At 35.7% G+C, this 21359-nt stretch overlaps 1 protein-coding gene across 3 annotated transcripts in view; it reads right to left on the reverse strand.

The window, feature by feature from the left end:
* The window catches only part of Sptz (zinc finger FYVE-type containing 26 spastizin), a 273621-nt gene that overhangs the window by 100518 nt on the left and 151744 nt on the right, over positions 1 to 21359 (reverse strand). For all 3 annotated transcript variants that reach the window (XM_089246450.1, XM_089246451.1, XM_089246452.1), the window contains exons 27-30: positions 16830 to 16925; positions 13671 to 13824; positions 12466 to 12635; positions 2933 to 3072 (exon numbers count right to left, since the gene is read on the reverse strand). In XM_089246450.1, coding sequence (XP_089102576.1) covers positions 2933 to 3072; positions 12466 to 12635; positions 13671 to 13824; positions 16830 to 16925 — 560 coding nt within the window. The remainder of the gene's footprint in view (positions 1 to 2932; positions 3073 to 12465; positions 12636 to 13670; positions 13825 to 16829; positions 16926 to 21359) is intronic.

Below are 21359 nucleotides of genomic sequence, written 5' to 3' on the forward strand. Positions count from 1 at the left end.
AAAACAGTGAAATATGCATTAAAAATAAATACAATATGCACTCTAAAGTCCTAAAATATGGTTAACTGTCCAGCGCAGAGAAATAAAGAAAGAAAAGTTCTTTTCTGACAAATCACATTCATTGAGACATACAGGTGCCATCATTGTTTCCACTTCCCCAAAAGCCAGAAAAATGCAATGGACACCTACAATATATTGATAAAATATATGAAATAAAATAAAGACGATAGAAAATGGCCAATGTAATGGAAAATTCTGAAAAGGAATTTGGGTAAAAGGAAAAGTCCCGGGTTGAGAAAAAGAAATTCTCAGCAGAGAAGTGTCCAGATTAGAGAGGTTCTACTGTAACTCAATTAAGAGTTAAGGCTTTATACAGGTTTCATATACATTGCACTAATGGTTTTGATATAACATAATATTGGTGCATATTGATTTCGCTGAACCATTTCAAGGACATTTAATTTGATTTCATTTCATTCCGTTTCGTTTGTTCGTCCGTCCATCCCTGTGTGTGTTGATTCCTTTTCTAAATGGGTAGAGATAAAGTTGATGACATCAACAATGCTTCCTCTACCAAAAAATTTCTTAAGACTAATGCAATTCATATCATTCTTGTTCACTTATACAGCAGCAAGAGATGTTCAGGCTGAACGAGTAGTCCATAGGGACATGGCTGTGCAAAGGTGCTGTCAGCAATGGTTGCTGCAAGGAACTCATCAGCAGAATGAAGGCACCCAAGGGATAATTAGACCTGGACCCAGGGGCAGCTTAAGCGAGGGTGAACCCGGGAGGCAGGTTGTAAGAGGCAGTAGAGATTGGCTTTTGTTCAGAAACATACATTTTTTCAATTTTTGAACAATAAAAAGTCATGACACCACACATTATCACTCTTTTTTGAGCCATATCTTAACAATGAAAATGTTGAGAAAACTACAAGGAACGGCAAGGTCTGGAGTCATAATACCAGGAACAGGAATGGACACTATCACACGGAGCACGTGTGCATTTTGATTTCCCCTCCAGAGATAGATTTACGATTTTGCTGCTCGTCTACTAATAAAAAAAATTGTCTAACTTTTTTTTATTAGACTAGAATGTCTAATTTCTTTCGTCCACTTATTACTCCAATTACCTGCCTGGCACTATAATCCAATTTCTCCTTCCTGTAAATACGGCTGTGTCTTTAAGTTACTCTTTTAGTCACTCACATGCTAGCATACTTTTTAATCACTCCCATGCTCACAGACTCTCTAGGTCTCGCTATTTGTTGCTCACTGACCTAGACCCCTTAATCTTTGTAGGATTTGTAGTTTTAAAACCTGTGAGCTGTACAAAAATTTTGCCATCCTTCTCCCATTCTACTAATTTTCTTGAGCACTTATTCATCAAATTTGCCACTCTACCACCGAGCTTACAACCCTGGTGCTGTTAAACCCCTCACAAATTGCAAATATACACAACTGCCCCCCCCCCCAGTAATTTTGTGACAGCGATCAAATAAAGTAAAGAAAGAATTTTGGTTCTCACTTGTCCAGAGCCTGAGGCACCAGAAACCCTTTGCACTCCCCTAGTTTTCACACTGGGAACCAAATAAGAGCTGTAATATGGGGAAAAGGTATCTGGCATAATTAAGAACAGTAAAGTAAGTCTGACCCAAAAAACAGGACAGTATCCTTTTAAAGTGGGACATATGGTCAATTGCATTTTGCAGCTTGAAAAATTGTGCAGTTCCGGATGGGTAAAACATCAGGTTTATTGGATTCCCCTTGGCTAAAGTCGTTTCAACCTCCTGCCAGGGTTGTCTTTATGGGCAGCACATGAGGTTTTGCACCCAGGTGGCAGGTGAGGTAGAGCTGCCCCTGGTTGGACCTACAGTTTATTGCCAAGTTCAAAAGGCAGCCTTAGAATTTTTTTTCATATATCTTGCAGAAGGGTGTGCAGAATGAAGGGGAAATAAACAAAGGCCAAACAGGCAAAATACCCAATGACGCGGCTGGAGAAAGATACCCATAAGAACGTGGATGTCTCAAATCCAGTAAAACCTCATTAAGGCATCACCATAATAAGTCGTCATTTTTCTTTGGTCCCATCCAGCTATCATAGATAACAATGTTCATAAATCCTTGTTTACTCGTCACTAATTTCAGTTAACTCATATGTATTCTGTGTCATGTCTCAATGTTTTCTGTGGTCATCTGATCACTGTTTCTGTTGTACCTTTGTATCAGAAGGGGTTCATCAGTATAAAGGAAGACAAAATAGTAGGAGCTCCTATCATAAATTTGAGTCTTTGATAAATGAAAAAGTTATTGAGTTGCTTTTGAATTAAATTTTGTTACCTGCCCTTGTTATAACCAGTAAAAGCACCCCTCTCATAATGCACTTAAGTCTATTACCATTATTTTATTGGTCTGAACAATGAAAGGTGTTTAGATATGCTCATAAACACTATTATTGTTACAATTTGTGTTTTGTCACTTTCCCCAGGCAATGCCAGGTATATCTGCTAGTTCTTTATAAAAAAATGATATGGATTATTTTTACTAAAATGAACTAATTTGACTATTTAAGTGTATTGAATTGATGTAATTTTCTAACTTTTCACTGTCAGCTACATCTTTAATTTAACTATCAGGGCTGTATCTATGTAAAGAAAATTCTGAAAACACTCTGGGGTCCAAAATTTTAGAGAAATCCCCAAGTAAATTAGTTATATGTAGAAAGATTAACATATGGGACTGAGATATTAATCTGCTAAAAGATAATGACCCCCATAGTAAGTCTATCTTCTACTTTCCCTTAATAAAGAAGCTAATTCCAAAGTAAATAAGCAAAAAAATCTTATGATTCCATGAGGTGCTGAAGAAAACTCATAAGCAATGTTCAAAGTTAAAAGCAAAATAATCATTAATTAAATTGGTGTACATCATACCTATCATAAACACTTTGACTGTAACAATCATCACAAACACGAACAGGAAATTTTCCATATCCTTCAATAACCAGCGTCTTCTGTGAGCAATTAGAGCAAACAACTCTACCACACCGGCGACAATGATGACGTCTAGAAAACTACATGGAAACAAGAAGAATATGAATTCTTTTAGCAAAACTGGAAAAATATATGATTGTAACAGTGTTAACATTTTTAATTCCAGTAATATCCTCCTCTAAAACCTTCAACATGTTATGTTAAAATATTATACATATTATGTTCCCTGACACCCCCCCCCCCAGATGAAAATTATTTTTCTAAATTTGTCAAGTAAAACACTCTAATGAACTTGTTTCCTGTTATGGCTCTATGAAGCTTGTTGAATGTTGTGTTGTGCAGCTAATATTATAAATTTTCATGTTCTTACTCTACACCAAATTTCAAAATTAGCTGATAGAGAACTTTTGAAGTAATGTAAAAAAGAGAGAATAAGAAAAAATGTTGAAATTTCAGTTCCCATTATCTTTTTTTTAGTTTTTGTATTGAAATAATTAACAAACTAATAAATTTTTTTGGATGAAAAAAAACAATTTGGGGAACCACAAAAAATTATAAAAAGTAAAGTTCTTTAAAAATTTGGCATTACTGCATCAATTTCATTAACTTGAGATTGGGACAAAATTAACATCAGTTATGAGCTCCAGCGAGTGGACTGAAAAGAAATAATTTTATAATCTCCATCTGGTAATTCCTCTGGAATATTGATATGGCCTTTTCTTAATGTGTTCTAGACATCTGATGAAAAAGTGTTCTTCAACTAAGAAAAACAATTAAATTTTTGAACTCGGGTAAAATTTCCACTTTTTACAATTTCTGGAAGTAATAAAGTGTAGTGGGTAAGGTAAATGATGAAATGACATACACATATAACAAAATATATAAAAAGAGACTATGCAAAATATATATATATGAATATCAAAATGAAGATATAGCTACTCTTATGAAAACATACAGAAAAAGTTTAGTGCACAGATGGGACAGGAACATGTTTTGATTCAAGTAAAGAAAAATATTGTTTCGGATAATGTCTCTCATAAGTACTCAAGATGGCAAAGTATGAAGCAATTTCACAGACAACACAAAATTTGTTTTACAGAACAGCTATGTACATGTATTCCCAAGCAGCAATTTGAAACACGACCAACAAATAAGAGAACTCATCTTCAAAATAAAATTCTACAAACTGCTCATAGTTCCATAGAGGAAGCACCACTATATAGGAAAACGTAACCTTCTACAACATCTTGACAATTCTCAAGTGATCTTAACACTTCTCTTGGTGCTATGACTTTGCCGAATCATCATTGTCACTAGACTTGCCAAGTTTAAAATCAATTTGGCGAGATTTACAGTGCAATGGATTAATGATTATTTACAGGTGAAAAATTACATAATACATGATAAAAATTGACAATTTGCATGATTTTTATAACAATATAGGCATTCAAAGGCAAATACTTTTGTGATAAATTTTCTGAACAGAAAATACCAACATTTTCTTTTTACAACAAATAAGAAAGTAGAAGAATAAAGTGTTTATATCAACAGGAAATCTGCGAAATTGGGTAATCAACTAAAAAAGCAAAGCTTCAACAATTTATATTTTATGTAACGTGATAATAAATTGAACAATGGTTTGAAACAAGCTTCCACAAATGATCTATGTAATGGTCTAATAATCCTCTTTCATAAGACCACACGTATTAAGAGTAAATGCATAATTCTGTAACTATTCACTACAAGATTCATGACTTTTAATGTAGCTACAGGTAGAATGCTTGTGCATGTGTCAATAGTAGTTTCAGTATGCATTACTCTTATGCATTACAGAATTATGCATTACTCTTATGCATTACAGAATTATGCATTACAGAATTATGCATTACAGAATTATGCATTACAGAATTATGCATTACTCTTATGCATTACAGAATTATGCATTTACTCTTAATACGTGTGGTATTATGAAAGAATATTATTAGACCATTACATTGATTATTTGTGGAAGCTTGTTTCAAACCATTGTTGAATTTATTATCATTACTATTCACTACAAGATTCATGACTTTTAATGTAGCTACAGGTAGAATGCGTATGCATGTGTCAATAGTAGTTTCAGTATGAAAATATATTTTCTTATGTACAGGTACACATGATATATGCTTTACATGATTAATTGGATAAGCAAAATATTCAGGTTAAGTGAGTTGAATTCAAGTCGAATAAAATAGGGATGGTAGATTTATTCAGAAGGATAATAAGAATAAAAACCACCAGCAGCAAAATAAATTTGAAAGAATGAATTATTCTAATTTATAAACAAATCTCATTGCTTAAATCAATAGGCTATCTGCAGGGCCGGTTCTGGGCATTTTTCAAATGTAAGCGAATTATATTTTGGTGATAAAAAAATCGCCCCCCTTCAGTTAGCGCCCTAAAAAATTGGTCACTTTTAGTTGCTGCCTTGTGCAGCTGCGTAGTTGTCAGGATTCCAGATCTAGCCCAGGCTATCTGGATATTATGCCTAGGTGAACTACTTGGAAAAAGTGTAATTCTCCCTACTGGGGAATTGAACCCAGGACCTCTTGCATACCAGGCAAGAGTAAAGCCCATTATAACATAGAGAGACAATCCCCTATACTTTAAAACATGCACAGTAGTTTAACTTGCTGAGTAGAGACATCGCAGCCTCTCTTAACTTCAGCTAGGTGGAGAGAACGACACTTTTTCCAAGTTCACCTCTGCATAATATCTAGATAGCCTATTGATGTCATGTATTTTGGCCAAACAAAAAAAATCATCTATCTCTACTGTCACCACCTGGAAGCTATTAGCTGGAGTTAAAAGAGGCTGCAATGCCTCTACTCAAGAAGTCACACTACTGTACATGTTTCAAGGAAAAAGGATTGTCTCTCTATGTTATAATGGTCATTGCACTTGCCCAGTATGCAAGACCTCCTGGGTTTGATTCCCAGTACAGTGAATGACACTTTTTTTTGTAATTCACCTTCCCATATTATCCAGATAGCTTATTGATTTCATGTATCTTGGCTGAGCCAAAAAAAATCATCATCCAAAACTCATTGCATTATGTTTTTGAATGCATTAATCGGATGATGAATGAACTGATTCTAGTGTTAATGTGTATCTTTTAATTTCTGAAGAGCCTGGCATGATATGTTATGATGGCAGTCCTCATCTGCAATATCTGTAGCATATCATCGCGTCAGACTATCTTGTAGAACTGGCTCCGCCGGTGATCCTCATCTGTTTCAAATTCTGAGAAATTATTGTTGGGTATGTTAATTTAATTTAGATTTTTCTCCAGTAGCCTATGCGTTGTTGAGTGAATTCTCCCCGTTGAACATGACACCCACAAAAATGTTAAGAGTGGCCATTATAGGGTTAGTTTTGGGGGGAGTTTGCTATTTCAAATCTAAATTCATTCAAATTGCATGCAAAACCAGTTCTACAAGACAGTTCGACACCGATAACAAAACCGGAGACCATAGCAGAAGGATAGTCCACTCAGACTCTGCGTACTAGACTGGTTGTAATTCGCCCGCCACTTCAAGGACTTTGTTCTAACTTAGGGGAAGGAGTGTCATGATGCCCTTATCTGCATATCATAACATTCTGTGTGACAATACTGTCTGTGAGGTCAAAGTTTCATGCTATGTATCACAATCATATATCTTCCCACTCATGCTAGAAGCACAAATGTGCAATTTTTTACTTTTTTTATCAGCCGGTTGGGTACCTTAATTTTCTATATAAGTTTTGTCTGAAACATAAATGTGTATCCCCATTGAAACACGTTACAAAACATTTTAGGAAAATAACTTCCATAGAGTAATATGGGTAGAGTAAACATTTAAACGTCATTTCCTAAATTCTTTTTTCCCCCAAGGCTTCTAGCATGAGAGGGGACGATATTGTTCCAGATAATTTCTCTCAAGTCCTTGAAATAAGCAGAGGATGAAGCAATCTTTACGTCACAAATTTATTTACAGTTTAGCAAATTTGACATGTATTTACAAGCATAGATACACGCTAACCAGATCAGAGTTCTCTTATTGAGCATAAAATCCAACAACTCTTTTTTTTCCCACTGGCTATTGCCCAATTTTTATGGATATGACGAAAATTCTAGAATTCTCGCATAGTTCTGGTTTTGTGGTTTGTGGTGCCACCGTCTGGAGACCTTCTAGATAAATCTAGAAGCTTCGAGCATATTTTGATATTTCCAGTTTGGCAACAGGAGATTATTGTCTCGAGGGGTTCTTCAAAAATTGTTACAATATTTTTTGTAATAATGCCCCCTTCCTTAAAATTGTTCGTCCCAACAATTCAGTCCTCAAGTTGGTGGGTCACACTTAGTCACTTACTGTGGTAGGGAGCCATTCTGTTGAGATGGACCACCTTGTATTTTGATGATGGAGTCTATTGAATCCAAATAACCACATCGTTCAATTTTTTCATGACTCTGTGAGGTCCTTCCCATAATGTCTGGAGCTTCAGGCAAAGTACTTTCCGCTTCCCGACACTTCAGGTTCCAGAGCCAGATGAGGTCTCTTTCCTTAAAATCATGAGGCGTGGCCTTTGTATCATAGCGGTTCTCCATCTTTTCGGAGCCGATGTTGATTCTGTCTCTGGCGATTTGATGCACATCCTCGAGGTATTCCTGGAGTCGCTAAACGTATTCTTCCGGTGGAAGAGGTGCATCTGAAGTCAACCAAAAAGCAAGTCACCTGGCAACCGAAGATCTCGTCCCATGGGCATCTGCGCTGGTGAAAATCCAGTGCTCTCGTGGATGGCAGTTTGGTAGACCAGCAGGAAAAGTGGTAACTTTAAGTCCCAATCTTGTTGGTTCTAAAACATAAAGAGCGAGAGGTGGTTCATGATGGTCCTGTTGAACTTCATGGCATAGACCAGGGAACTCTTTACGTCCTTGTATTCTCCCAGACGCACCACTTGCTGGATGTCCGGATCCTTGACGGAATCTATGAAGCTTTGCAAGGTCAATCCATCTCTGATGTCTGGCGAGCAATCAGGGTAAGCCAACTGCGAGAGCCTCTCAATGTCCATAGCCAGTTTTTGCAACATTCCACCAGCTATCTGCTGCCTGGTCTTAAGTTGCAACCGGTGAAAATTCTTGAGATAATTTTACCCGAACCTCAGCTCAAGCACATTAGTCAGGACTGGATAGCTGGATCGGTCTTTAGCACCAATCGTCTGTAGAACCTTGGCAACTTCACCTTGCAGAGTGGTGGCTAAGTGGAAGGCCTTGAGCATACAGTCCCATCCGTACGTGGAGGCAATCATCTCAAACTGGGTCCTGTAGATCAACCATGATGACCATGACCTTGAAATAAGCAGAGGTTGAAGCAATCTTCAGGACATCAAAAATAGTGACAAAACCTTACAGAACAGCAATTTTTACATGTATTTACACAAGCAGAGATACACGCTAACCAGATCAGAGTTCTCTTATTGAGCATAAAATCCAACAAATTTGTTTTCACACTGGCTATCGCATGATTTTTATAGACATGATGAAAATTCTAGAATTGTCACATAGTTCTGGTTTTGTGGCGCCACCGTCTGGAGACCTTCTAGATAAATCTAGAAGCTTCAAGCATATCTTGACATTTCCAGTTTGGCAACAGGAGATTATTGTCTCGAAGGGTTCTTCAAAAATTACGCTACAATATTTTTCGTAACAGTATATATGTAAATTTGATCCAGCAACAGAATGACAACAACAGCCAATCAGATAACTCCACATCTCTCAGCCAATCAGGTTCTACCGCGAAAACCTTATCAACTATCAGTATATAGTTGATAAGGTTTTCGTGGCCATCATTTGATAAAAATTGTTTTTTTGGGTTCGAAGACCGTCGTCCGTTTGAGTTAGTTCTTGACGTTTCCCCAACACTAGTGGTTGGCATCATCAGGAGAATAGATAAACTGGATCAAAGTCAAGTTTTCCGGAGTCTTAGGTTGTATTTATGCACATAAGTGGTTTGAACTACACTATTGTTTTGCGATTGGTCAGTTGATTCTATGGCTGGCAGCGTATTGAAAACAGTTGTTATGCTGGTAGAACCTGATTGGCCGAGAGATGTGGAGTTATCTGATTGGCTGTTGCCGTCATTCTGTTGCTGGATCTTGAAGGGGAAGGTTCTTGTTCTTCTGAGAGCTGGTGTCCAGGATCTGCTCAATTTCAAAGTTTCTTCTCTTCTATTATAGCTGTTTTTGTGCTTGTATATTTCAATAGCCTCTCTGTAGATTCGTGGGAAGAAGTGGTCAACATTAGCTATTACCTGTGTTTTGCTGAACTGTACACTGTGGTTGTCGTAAAGCGCATGCTCTGCCACCGCCGACTTTTCTGTTTGGCCCATTCTGCAGCATCGTTCGTGCTCTTTTATTCTTGTGGCCACAGATCTTTTTGTGGTTCCAATATATACCTGACTATAGGTGCATTGTATTCGGTAGATCCCCGGTGTTGATAGAGGGTCACGGTAGTCTTTTGCTGATCGCAGCATTTCACATATTTTTCTGGTTGGTTTGAAAATGGTCTTTATATGATGTTTTTTCATGACCTTGCTAATTCTTGCCGTCACTCCGGGGATAAAAGGCAGCACAGCTTTTCCAATTGATTGTGACTCCTCATTTTCCATTGGTGATTCCTTGATGGAGCGTAAGGCTTTTTTGATGTTGTCTTTTGTGTACCCACTGCAAACCCAAGAGCCTTTTTGTATATGAGAGACTGATAATTTTTTTATGAGACAGCTGAAATTCAGCTGACAAGCAACAGTCTTCAGTTCTTTACAAATACTCAGGGTAGCAAAGCTAGGGGTTGTACCACCTTCTGATTCTTAATAACCAATCATCCATACGTAAGAATCACGTTAAGAATCGAGCTACGAATGCAACCATGATGGGATTTTTAAAAGTCATTCTTAAGATCACGTGACGATGGAAAGGCCGATAAATTTCCCTTTTTGGGGAATTTCGCCATTGGCCAACCAGTGCCCAGCTAAAAATTAACAACTTGTTGTTGACAAGATGGAGAGAAAAATAAATTTTTCCTCTCCATCATTCAGCAAATGTGAATACGGTTGAGAAGAAATGATAAATACATAATATTTTTTTAACATGTTGCAGTAAAAAACGAACATATCCATACTTAATCATCCGATATGATTCAAATCAATGCCACCCTCAATGAAGAGGTGCTATGCTATACATGTTATGGTGGAAGTGATAAAGAGCTGTTATTATATGAATAATCACCGGCCATTTCGGTAAGTTTGATAAATTTTGCTCATATACCGTGAATCTATCACATTTGTAGATCATTATGCATAATTGTGAAACCATGGTTAATGCAATAAATGAGTCATAGTTGTGTTTACATTATGTATGTAAGTGAAGCTAACATTACAAGACTAACAATAATTTTTATAATATGCTTCATGTTTCTTTAAATTAATTGTCATGGTGAATTGAACGTGGTGATGTACATGTACTGCATAGCTGCTTCGTGGTCAAATAACAATAATAGTGATCAGATAATACATCAATATTAAAAATGGTCATCGCTTCTGTAATGTTGGCTTTTCACGTACACCAAAGCATGTGAAAAAAACAAACGCAGCAGCAGTTTAATAATGATTTTTAATTTACTGTATGTACAATTATATTTCGGCCGATTAGAGCTTTATATCACATATTTTGTGGGAGAAATTCAATTTTCTCTCAAGTTTTAAACTAATAAAAAATTTCAAATCTACAGGTTCCCATAATATGAAGAAAATTGTATTTACGACTCATCGATCATGATACACTGAAGAGCCAAAAAAACTGGCCCAACCTGCCTAATATCGTGTAGGGTCCCCTGCGAGCCAGAAGTGCCGCAACACGACGTGGCATGAACTCGACTAATGTCTGAAGTAGTGCTGGAGGTAATTGACACCATGAATCCTGCAGGGCTGTCCATAAATGTGTAAGAGTAAGAGGGGGTGGAGATCTCTTCTTAACAGCACGTTACAAGGCATCCCAGATATGTTCAATAATGTTCATGTCTGGGGATTTAGGTGGCCAGCCAAAGTGTCTAAAGTCAGAAGAGTGTTCCTGGAGCCACTTTGTAGCAATTCTGGACGTGTGGGGTGTCGCATTGTCCTGCTGAAATTGTCCAAGTCCGTCGGAATGCGCAATGGACATGAATGAGTGCAGGTGATCAGACAGGATGCTTACGTACCTGTCACCTGTCACAGTTGTATCTAGACGTATCAGGGGTCCCATATCACGCCAACTGCACACGCCCCATACCAGCACAGAGCCTCCACCAGCTTGAACAGTCCCCTGTTGACATGTAGGATCCATGGATTCATGAGATGTTCTGAAAGTCCATATCGATGATGTTTCGTTGAATGGTTCACACGCTGACACTTGTTGATGGCCCAGCATTGAAATCTGCAGCAATTTTCGGAAGGGTTGCACGTCTGTCACGTTTAATCATTCTCGTCAGTCGTCGTTGGTCCCGTTCTTGCATGATCTTTTTCCGGCCGCAGCGATGTTGTAGATTTAATTTTTTACCGGATTCCCGATATTCACGGTAGACTCGTGAAATGGTAGTACGTGAAAATCCAAATTTCATCGCTACCTCAGAGATGCTATGTCCCATCTCTCGTGCGCCGACTATAACACCACGTTCAAACTCACTTAAATCTCGCTAACCTGCCATTGTGGCAGCAGTAACCGATCTAACAACTATGCCAGACACTTGCTGTGTTATATAGGCATTGCCGACCGCAGCGCTGTACTCTGATTGATTCCATATCTCTTTATTTGCATACGCATGCCTGTACCAGTTTTTTTGGCTCTTCAGTTTATTTATGGAATGGAAATTTGAGAATTATGCATAATCACTGGTAAATGTGATAAATGTAGCAAAATTTATCATATATTTTAACTATATTATTTTATCATATAACTTAAAAAGTCTGACGAATTCCTTATTTGGAAATAACAATGCATTTTAAATTTTTTTTTTAATTTTTTAAAATATGAATTAAAAAAACTTCTATTAAAGAAAGAATTTAAGTTATCTCGCATAGAAGAAAAAATTGTTTACTAAGAATCAAGCTAAGAAGTGAGTAGCCTTGGTTCTTAACTCGATTCTTAACTATGGAACAAAAACGATTCTTAGTTAAGAATGTGGTAGCAAAATTCCTTCTTAATTCTTAACTAAAGATCAAATCTATAGTTAAGAAGCATATTCTTATTAAGAATCAGAAGGTGGTACATCCCCAGGAATTTTGTTACTTTTTGAAGAAGTTAATGACTTTTTCATGTTTGTAGACACCCTAGTAATTAAATCACCCTTTCCTCCATAAATGAAGGCATATGATATCCTTGCAAAATATAAACTTCTAAATAAAAAAGAGAATTCATTACTTTACCATGCTGAATTGTTCATCTTTGCAAACTTGACATGTAGTGACTTTCGAATCTTCAGTCCATTCACTTTTTGTAGGAACATGGGCTGGCATAGCAAATGGTTTTTCTGACTCCACAGTAGCATTTATTACTTCTTCAGAATTCAAGATAGTGGCATCAGATACAGTGGACTCTGTAGATGATATATCAGAACCACAAAGTTTAAAGAGAAAAAAGATGGCAGTGTATCTTAAAAATAAGTCTTCACCGATAAAGTTCTCAAAAATGAGTCATATTGAGATGCATGTGCGATAGCGTGATTCAAATCCACTGACAGAAAATGAAATTTAAACACCATGAAAGAATTGTACTGTATGAATAAAAATAAGAAGACACATTCACACATATGAAAGATGGTCCAGATGAAATTACAAAGTTTCAGAACAAGAGTCGCAATTAGGGCTGCAATTAAACACTTGGTCAGCTGGGACAAACACATTTTGGCACCCCTTGTAATGTTGAATGAGAGGTTAAAGGGTGAAATTTGTGCCCTCTCTCGTCTAGTACCCAGGGCTCATGAATTTTTTTGTGTCTATGTAAGACAAACTTGATTTGCATGTTCAAGCACTGCTACTATCACCACCACAGTCGCAACTAGGGGGAGCAGGTGGGTCTAGTGCCCAGGTTGTATATTGAATTAGTTACTTAAAAAATAAATATGTGCCAGGTACTCCATGACATATTTACCACTGATTCAAAATCTGCACACTATGCAACTTTTGTTGCATTGGGCTATAGTCCATTGGAAGGCAGAATGGAGATCCAGATTGTTCTCAGATAAGAGCTGGTTCTGCCATAGTACCAGTGATGGGCATACTGTACTTTGATTAGGAGGAGGCTAGGCGAATGTTTGCTTCCAAGCTGCATTCATTGCAGACATCTAGGCTATAATAAAAGAGTGATGGTCTGGGGAGGGATTTTTTATGATAGTAAGACTATAGGGTTGCAACTAGGGAAGGGCAGAGGAGCCCGATGTTAAGGGGACTGAATCAGGAAGGGCACTGAGCTTACTGTTTTTCCATTGAAAAGAGTAGGGAGGGGGCACCAAAATGAACACTAGCCCTGAGCAACAGTGTAAAAATCATCCGAATTTGCAGCCAAAATACTGTATATAAAGGGGTTTAAAATACAAACAAAATTCAATCTATGAACTTATTTCAAGTATTACCATTTAAATCATCTAATATAGGCATTTCCAGTGCTGTGGAAGCATAATGTTCTAAAAGTTGATTAATAGCTAATGGCGAAAGTTCCACTTGCATGTAAATTTCTGACTGCAAATCTTCATTCACAGCCTCTAGCGCTTTCTCAGCTTCTTTAACCTATTAAAAAACAATGAAATAATATTAAAAAAATGAAGCCATATTGAACACATAAATTTTTTGTTGCTATTTTCCTTAGCAAGCAAAGTTTTGTACAATAGAGTGAGAAGAAAGGCAGAAATAGCAAATGTGTTTATCAATGAATGTCAAAAAGTTAAGCCGAAAATATCAGTAGTTCTTCTCAGAAAAGATTGAACTATGGCAACTTCTATGGAAGCTCCGTGCTAAAGAAGAATTAAGTTTTTTGGGCCATTCTATAAAATCAGGATTTTGGAGTTATGTTTACCTTAACCTTTTAATTCTCAGCTACAGAATTTTTCCCACACATAGAATGCAAGAATTAAAATTCTCTCTATTAAACTACACAAGAAATTTTCTACGAAATCTGAAAAACATTTTTTCTGAATGCAAAAGAAAACCAAAGTAATTACATTTAAACTTTTTTTTTTGAAGAAAAACCTCCCAAAATAATCTGTCTTTTTAATAATAATAAAATGCCTCCATTGATGAGTAGGACAAGTTTTTGTACAAGTTTAGCAAGTGTAGAGCAATATTATAAAATTTTGAAGTCTCATCCAAAGAAAGGCTCACTTAAAATAGTGAGAGTTTAGGGAAAAAAATGAGGACAAAGGAAATCTCAGAAGCATGGTATAATGCGTTATGGATTAATCAGTTTGAATCAGAAGCTAAACATCGATCCATTTCATATAACTGCTCAAATCAGTCTCTGCCCACTAAATTGTGATTTTCAAGAAGAGCTGAAGAAGAGAATTGCAGTACTTTTCATCAGCTATAATAAACACACATTATTCTGGAAGAAAGAAATGTCTGCCATAAGGTTTTCAATGTTGTGAAAAATGGTATAAGAGAGGAATTATGGGACTACTGCCACACCATGACAACCTGAACATGTTTTACACTGCCAATAAAATAAAATACTTTCTAGCAAAAAAAAACAACAAATTTTGGACCTTTTTTCTGTTTTTTTTCACCTAATTCTAAAAAAAAATTATGAGTTACACAATCCCATCCATACAAGCAAAAGACTCAAAGGAGAGATGAGATTAGAGTATAATGCCTCAAGTTATTCCTGAAATGATAGACAGCGTTAAAGCCATCCACTGTGTACCTACAAGGATAAAGGATAAAATAAAACAAATTATGATGCAGTTTGACAAAAAATCAAGCGGAGACATATTTCTTGAAGCTGCAAGATCAAAAAACTATCAGCATCTTACATAGACAATAGACTTGGATCCACACCCTTATATTTCAATGCTCATTTATACCCATATACGAAAAAGACTTCTTTTCTACTGCAAAAAATGTAAACAACAGAATAATTTCAAGCACTGCTGGATCAGAGATGGTAAGATTTTTTTAATACAATGTGATGATTCCAGGGTGTTCAGAATTACTCATACTGATGATTTTAATGAGGTCAATTAATTTTAACTCAAACTTCAATGATCTGAGCACCCTGGATGAATTAAATAAATTTCCCTCTGCCAACAATAATAATAATATATCTTCTACACACTTCTCATTAAATATATTTCACACCAACATCCATATTGTAAGGGCAATTTTGATCAATTTTTAGCTACTTTGGGTGATAATATTGAAAGCATAAATATTACAGTCTTATCTGAGGGTATGGATTTTTGATTACGGAACCAAATTTTTTAATATTCCTGCATTCAAGCACTTTTCATGTTATCGACAATATAATAGTTTAGGAGGCATATTAGTTTATGTTTTAATGAATTCCTTAATTTTAATCAAATTGAAACTGCTGAAATGATAGCCATATCTGAACTATCTTTAAACTCGGCCATTTTATATATTTACAGATCCCACTCATTTCCAATAATAGATTTTATCAATGAATTGGAACTTATTTTAAATAATATCACATGCAAAAATGTCATCATTGGTGATATCAATATTGATCTCTTGAACACCAAATCAAATATTTGTATTGAATATATGGACCATCTATGCAGTTTGAGATTCGACCTTTAATTCAAAATATAACTATACCCCACACCCCAGTCAGGTACAAGTCTTGATCACATTTTCTTGCAACATTCTCCAATAATCACTAATATTTATTCATCTATTTTTTCCATGTATCTAACAGATCTTAACCAGGGCTACAACCAGATGCTCTGTCAGCTGGGGCAAGAACATATTTTGACGCCCCCTTGTAATGCTGAAGAAAGGTGAAATTTGGGCTTTCTCTGGTCTGGCTCTAGTTGTAGCCCTGATCATAATCCTATGCTCTGCAAATTGTTATTCAGTAATATTATAATGTAGTTATTAATAGTCACAAAAATAAATGTTCTGCTAAAATAATTTACTACAGCAAGCTAATCTGGTATCTCCAAAACAATACATTCTCATCAAATGTTACTGACCAAATAACTTGTTCGATGAATTCATATTCAAACTTCAAACAATTGTTCACAACCATACTAGATACATCAACTGCACAAAACAAAATAAAACAGAAACTTTGATCTCCACCCGAATTAAAATACCTTATAAAAATAAAGCAAAAGCAATACAAAAAATATTGAAAATACCCCTTTGATGTTTCAATAAACATAGTATATAAAAATGTTGCTCAAATGGTCAAGCCCCAAATTAGAATTGCTAAAAATGGTTATTACTCTGTATAATTCTTGAAATGTAACACATCTATAAAACTCTGGAAGCTATTGGATGAAATAATATCCAAGGATATAGTAATCACCAACAAACTGTGATAACATACTCGCTCAAAATTTTAATACCCATTTGGTTAACATTTCCCTCAACATTAATATAAATGATGACTACAAATGGGCCAAATTTTGTGCATTAATATTTTGTCCATACCCAGCAATTTATAAACAGCTTACAAAGAACCTGTTATTAAAAACTCATACTTTCAGGTACCAGGGGTGCCAGTCCCACTCTACGTAAAATTGTAAAGATGTTTTCAAATTACATGATCTTACCTCCATGTTCATAAGTAACTGTTCTAGAAGTAGCTTTGGATGTGCTATAATGGTATCATAATTTTCTCTTGCATCAGAGCGAACTGCTTGCAACATCTGGTGCAAATAAATTATTATAAGAAATTTTTTAATCCTGAACAAACTTTATAATGAATTTTTAAAATAGAATCTTTGTATTATTATATAATGTCTGGCATGAAATAAGCACAAAGAAAGGAAAGATAAGATTCATAATGATTTAAGGATTACATTTCAATGTGTGGAACTTTTAATTTATAAAACAATTGAAAAAAATTAAAAAAAAAGTGATACATGAGATTATTTTCACAATAGAAGAACTTCTGCATGTAAATGTAAAAATTTCTACCAGCATATTTGCAAAAAGTCTTCAATTTTGATAGAGTATTAACTTAATTTTTGACTTGCAAAGATGTTCACAACAAATCACTCAAAAGATGGCAGGGTTCGTTGAGGTAAGGCCCTCTACTTCCATTAGCTGGGCCGCAAATAGAGGGAGCAGGCGGGTCTCATGTCCCGGCGCTGGACCAGAGGGGGTGCAAATTTCATTCTCAAACTTTACCTTCAACATTACAAGGGGCTGCCAAAATATGCACTTGCCCCGGCTGACCAAGCATCTAGTTGCGGCACTGTCCATTAGTCATCCACAGGGGATTATCCAAGACAGGATGTCTGCTCAGTCATTCAGTAGGCGATTAGTATCAACAGGTTCTTCAGTAGATTGTCTGTTTTTAAACTTGTTTGAGAATTAGAAGGTGCACAGAAAGAACAGCGACAGGGGCAATTGGAGGATCAACATTTGGAGGAGGCACAAAAAGTTTCTTCCGGGAAATTTTGAGTTACCATCCTTCAAAAAGCTTTAAATTAACAGAAATTAGTTTATACAGAATATATAGGTATTTAAGGGTATACAGAAATTAGTTTATATACCATATAAGGGTATTTTCTTTCGATATTTCAATTTTTTTCACTGAAATATTACATTTTTATAATTTTTGTTCAGCTTACGAAGGGGCACAAGCCCCCGAGCACTCCCCTGAATACACCTCTGCACAGAGAAAACAAGTTTTATCTCATTAGATACTATTTAATCAAACCCTATTTCGAATTTACATTTAACTTAGGTTTTTCTCAAAATCAGAATTATTTTTATTTATTACATTTTTTGTGCAGCATTTACACATCATAATCATCTCTATGATGTTCTACAGTATTTTAGAACTTTTATACCAAAGTTTTTCTGAGTTCGAATGAAGAGAAAGGATCTGATATCATTAATTTTTAGTTTCCATGAGATCAATTAATCTTTTACAATTATTTGATATTTTGCACAATATCAACTGTATCAAATGTACAATATGATGATTTTTCAATCACTTATTTAAAGTTTTCAAAAGAAATGGAACAATAAAAAAAAACTTCTGAAAAATCCTTTGAAATATAAGTATAGGGAATGTGGGGATTATATGAAATTCAGGGTTTTCTACGAATTCAGGTATGGCTTAAAAATGGAACAATGATAAACTACTTTGAAATGCCTCTATGATGCTATAGAGTCAGTATTCAAGATGAGCTCAATATTCTTTATGATTGGTGTTTCGCAAATAATCCTCATTTGAATTTTACTAAATGTTTATTACTCAGCTATTTTTTTAGAAAGCAGCTTATTATATTTCCCTATTTAATAGGCAACTCTGTATTAAATAGAAAAAATTCAAGATCTTGGTGTTACTTATACAACTGATTTCAGTTTTGCAAGTCATTCATATTTGTTCTGACACTTTTAGAAAACTTGGTTATTTAAATAGAATCACACACAATTTCACTAAAATATCAACATATTTTTGATTCTATTTAGCTCTTTCATTAAAAGTAAATTGGGATAAGCTGCTGTTGTGTGGAATCCATTTTATAATAACCAGATCAATTGAATTGAAAAAGTGCTCATAATCAATTTTTGCAATATTTATTTTCCAGGTACTCAGGTATTTATTGTAGATACATGTCAGCCACACACCTTAGAAATCTCTTTAAGATCAATAGCTCAGAGCAAAGATGTGGTTTCTTTCTTGTGACATTTTTTCATAAATTATTGATCAATCGACTGTACACTGTTACTATCCAAAAGTAATTTTTGTGTATCTCAATCAGGGCCGGACTTAAGGCAGTGCGAAAGGTGTGGTCCCACGCAGCTGCAAAATTTCAGGGACTGCAATTCTTCTAAAAGAAACCCTTTTCTTTCTCAGCAGATGTTTTGGAAATTTTTGATTAAAATTAAATTTTTTTCCCATTAAACTATTACTGATTGTGAAAGTAGGCTTTCAGTTTAAAGCCCCTATAACACCATTTTTAGTGTTATTAGCAGGGCTACAACTAGGAGGAGCAGGCAGGTCTTGTGCCCCGGGCAGTGGACGGAAGGGGGCGCCGAATACACCCTTTAACAGCTTCTTCTATATTGCATGTGGGAATCAAAATGAGTTCTTGCCCTGGCTAAAAAAGTATCTAGTTGCGGCCCTGGTTATTATGTATGGCATTAGCTCATTTCAAAAAGGAAAAGAGTGTATGCAGGTGGTCACATTTCTTACCCCTGAAAAAAGTCTGGACTTTATTTCTGCCATTAAAGAACAACCAAGAAAAAAAACATGCTTAGGGCATCAAACAAAAAGGGACACCACAAAAGGAATCTAGTAATTTTTATTCCCCTTGAAAACCTCCCCTTTAGTTTGAAATGCCACCTGGTGTGGAGGTACCAATAGTGAGCACAAGGTGATCTGCTGTGCTTCCACTATTGATAGTAGCCTGTAGCATGGACATCTCTAGATGATGACTGCCCTGGAGCGAGGTCACTTCCACTGCCCTTCGGAGTGTTAGTTGCATGTCTTCCTGGGAACTTCTGAACTGTCATGTTTCCCTAAGGAGGCTTGAGAACTTCTTTGAAATTTTCAAACACCACCATCTGAATCATTCTCATATATTCCGGAAGAGGGATATACAATGTATAAATTCTAAATTTTTACAATTTTTACTACTAAACTTCTGGAAAAAAGGTAAGACATCTATCTCTGATTTTTTTTCCTCAATCTAATTACTCATTTAGTACAGTACCAACATATACAGAGATATTTCGTTTCATGAACAGAGAGTCCATGCATAAGAACATTTAAGAGCACAAAAGTCCAAAAATTTAGGATGTAGGCTATGTTGCTTGGCAGTTCATACTATGATAAGACAATGTGTTCACCTATTATTAAATAAATTATATCTGAAGTTTAGGCTGATTGCAGCTAGTGTTGTTAATATTTGAAAACCTATATACCAGGAGGCGTCTTTTTGAATTTCGAATTTGAATATTCAAATATTAAGATTGCTGTTGTATTTTTAAGAAATGGTGGAGCCGGAAACGGAATTGTATTGATCAGCATATTGTAAGAAAATAGCATACTTTAATGTGACAAAAAAAACTATTATATAACATGATTAAATGTGGTTATACAGAGCGGCAAAACATAGTGGCCCGGGAAGTAGAAAAAGGTAAACAACAGAAGAAGGATGGCATTGACCACCGTTTTTAGTTCGTAGTTGTTGTAGTTTTCACAACAATTGCAATCTTGGATTTTATATACCAATACAAATACAACGCCACAACAGACAAAATGCCCAACGAGGTGGCTGAGAAAAAGATGCCCATAAAAATATGGATGTCATATACTTCAAAAATACAGAAACCCAATTAAAAATGCAATTAACAAAAATTATAAACAATATATACTCATGATAAAATATTATACAATGCCCATACAGAATGCTTATGGTTGTCTTATTCTAAGTATGGATAGCTTCTCGATTTACCCCAACCTGTTTATCGTATTTCTTTTTGAACGTGTCAACTGTGTTACAATTTACTACCTCCGGGGGCAAGCTATTCCATTTATTAACAACCTTATTAGAGAAAAATTCTCTGCACCCCTTCAACCAAGTCTATGTCCCTCATTTTATGTACTATGTACTTATTTGTGGCAAGAGACTCTTGGTTTTAAACAAGTAATAACATTAAGCGCTCACATATGAGTCCTACTCAGAGATGCCATTATAGCGCATTATAGAAGACGCGATTATATTAAGACGCATTATAGCGCATCAAATACCTAGAATTTTGGAAAAGGACGCATAAAAAACATTTTGTTCACGTGTCTTCCGGGACGCGTTCGTCCCTAGTTCAAAGAAGAAAAGAGTAGAGAGCAAAACCTCCTCAACTTTTTCCCTTTCCTTTTTTTTTTACTGTCTATCATGATCGGGCGACCTTGAAAAAGTGGTTTTACTACTATGCACACTGTACTGTATTGATATACACACAGGTTGTTGAAGAATAAGATGAGGGATATCTAGTTGCTTCCATGAATGAAGGGCCGTGTAGTTGTCAAATTTTGGAGTTTTTATTCCCCTGCGGATTTTTTCCCTTCCAGTTACATACAGGAAATTACGGTACTTTCGCGGCTATCTGCCGGCATTCAA

The sequence above is a fragment of the Pholcus phalangioides genome, unplaced genomic scaffold, assembly GCF_987345545.1.
Source record: "Pholcus phalangioides strain wild (caught in Gottingen) unplaced genomic scaffold, Ppha-v1.0 ptg000017l_1, whole genome shotgun sequence".
Taxonomy (NCBI): Eukaryota; Metazoa; Arthropoda; class Arachnida; order Araneae; family Pholcidae; genus Pholcus; species Pholcus phalangioides.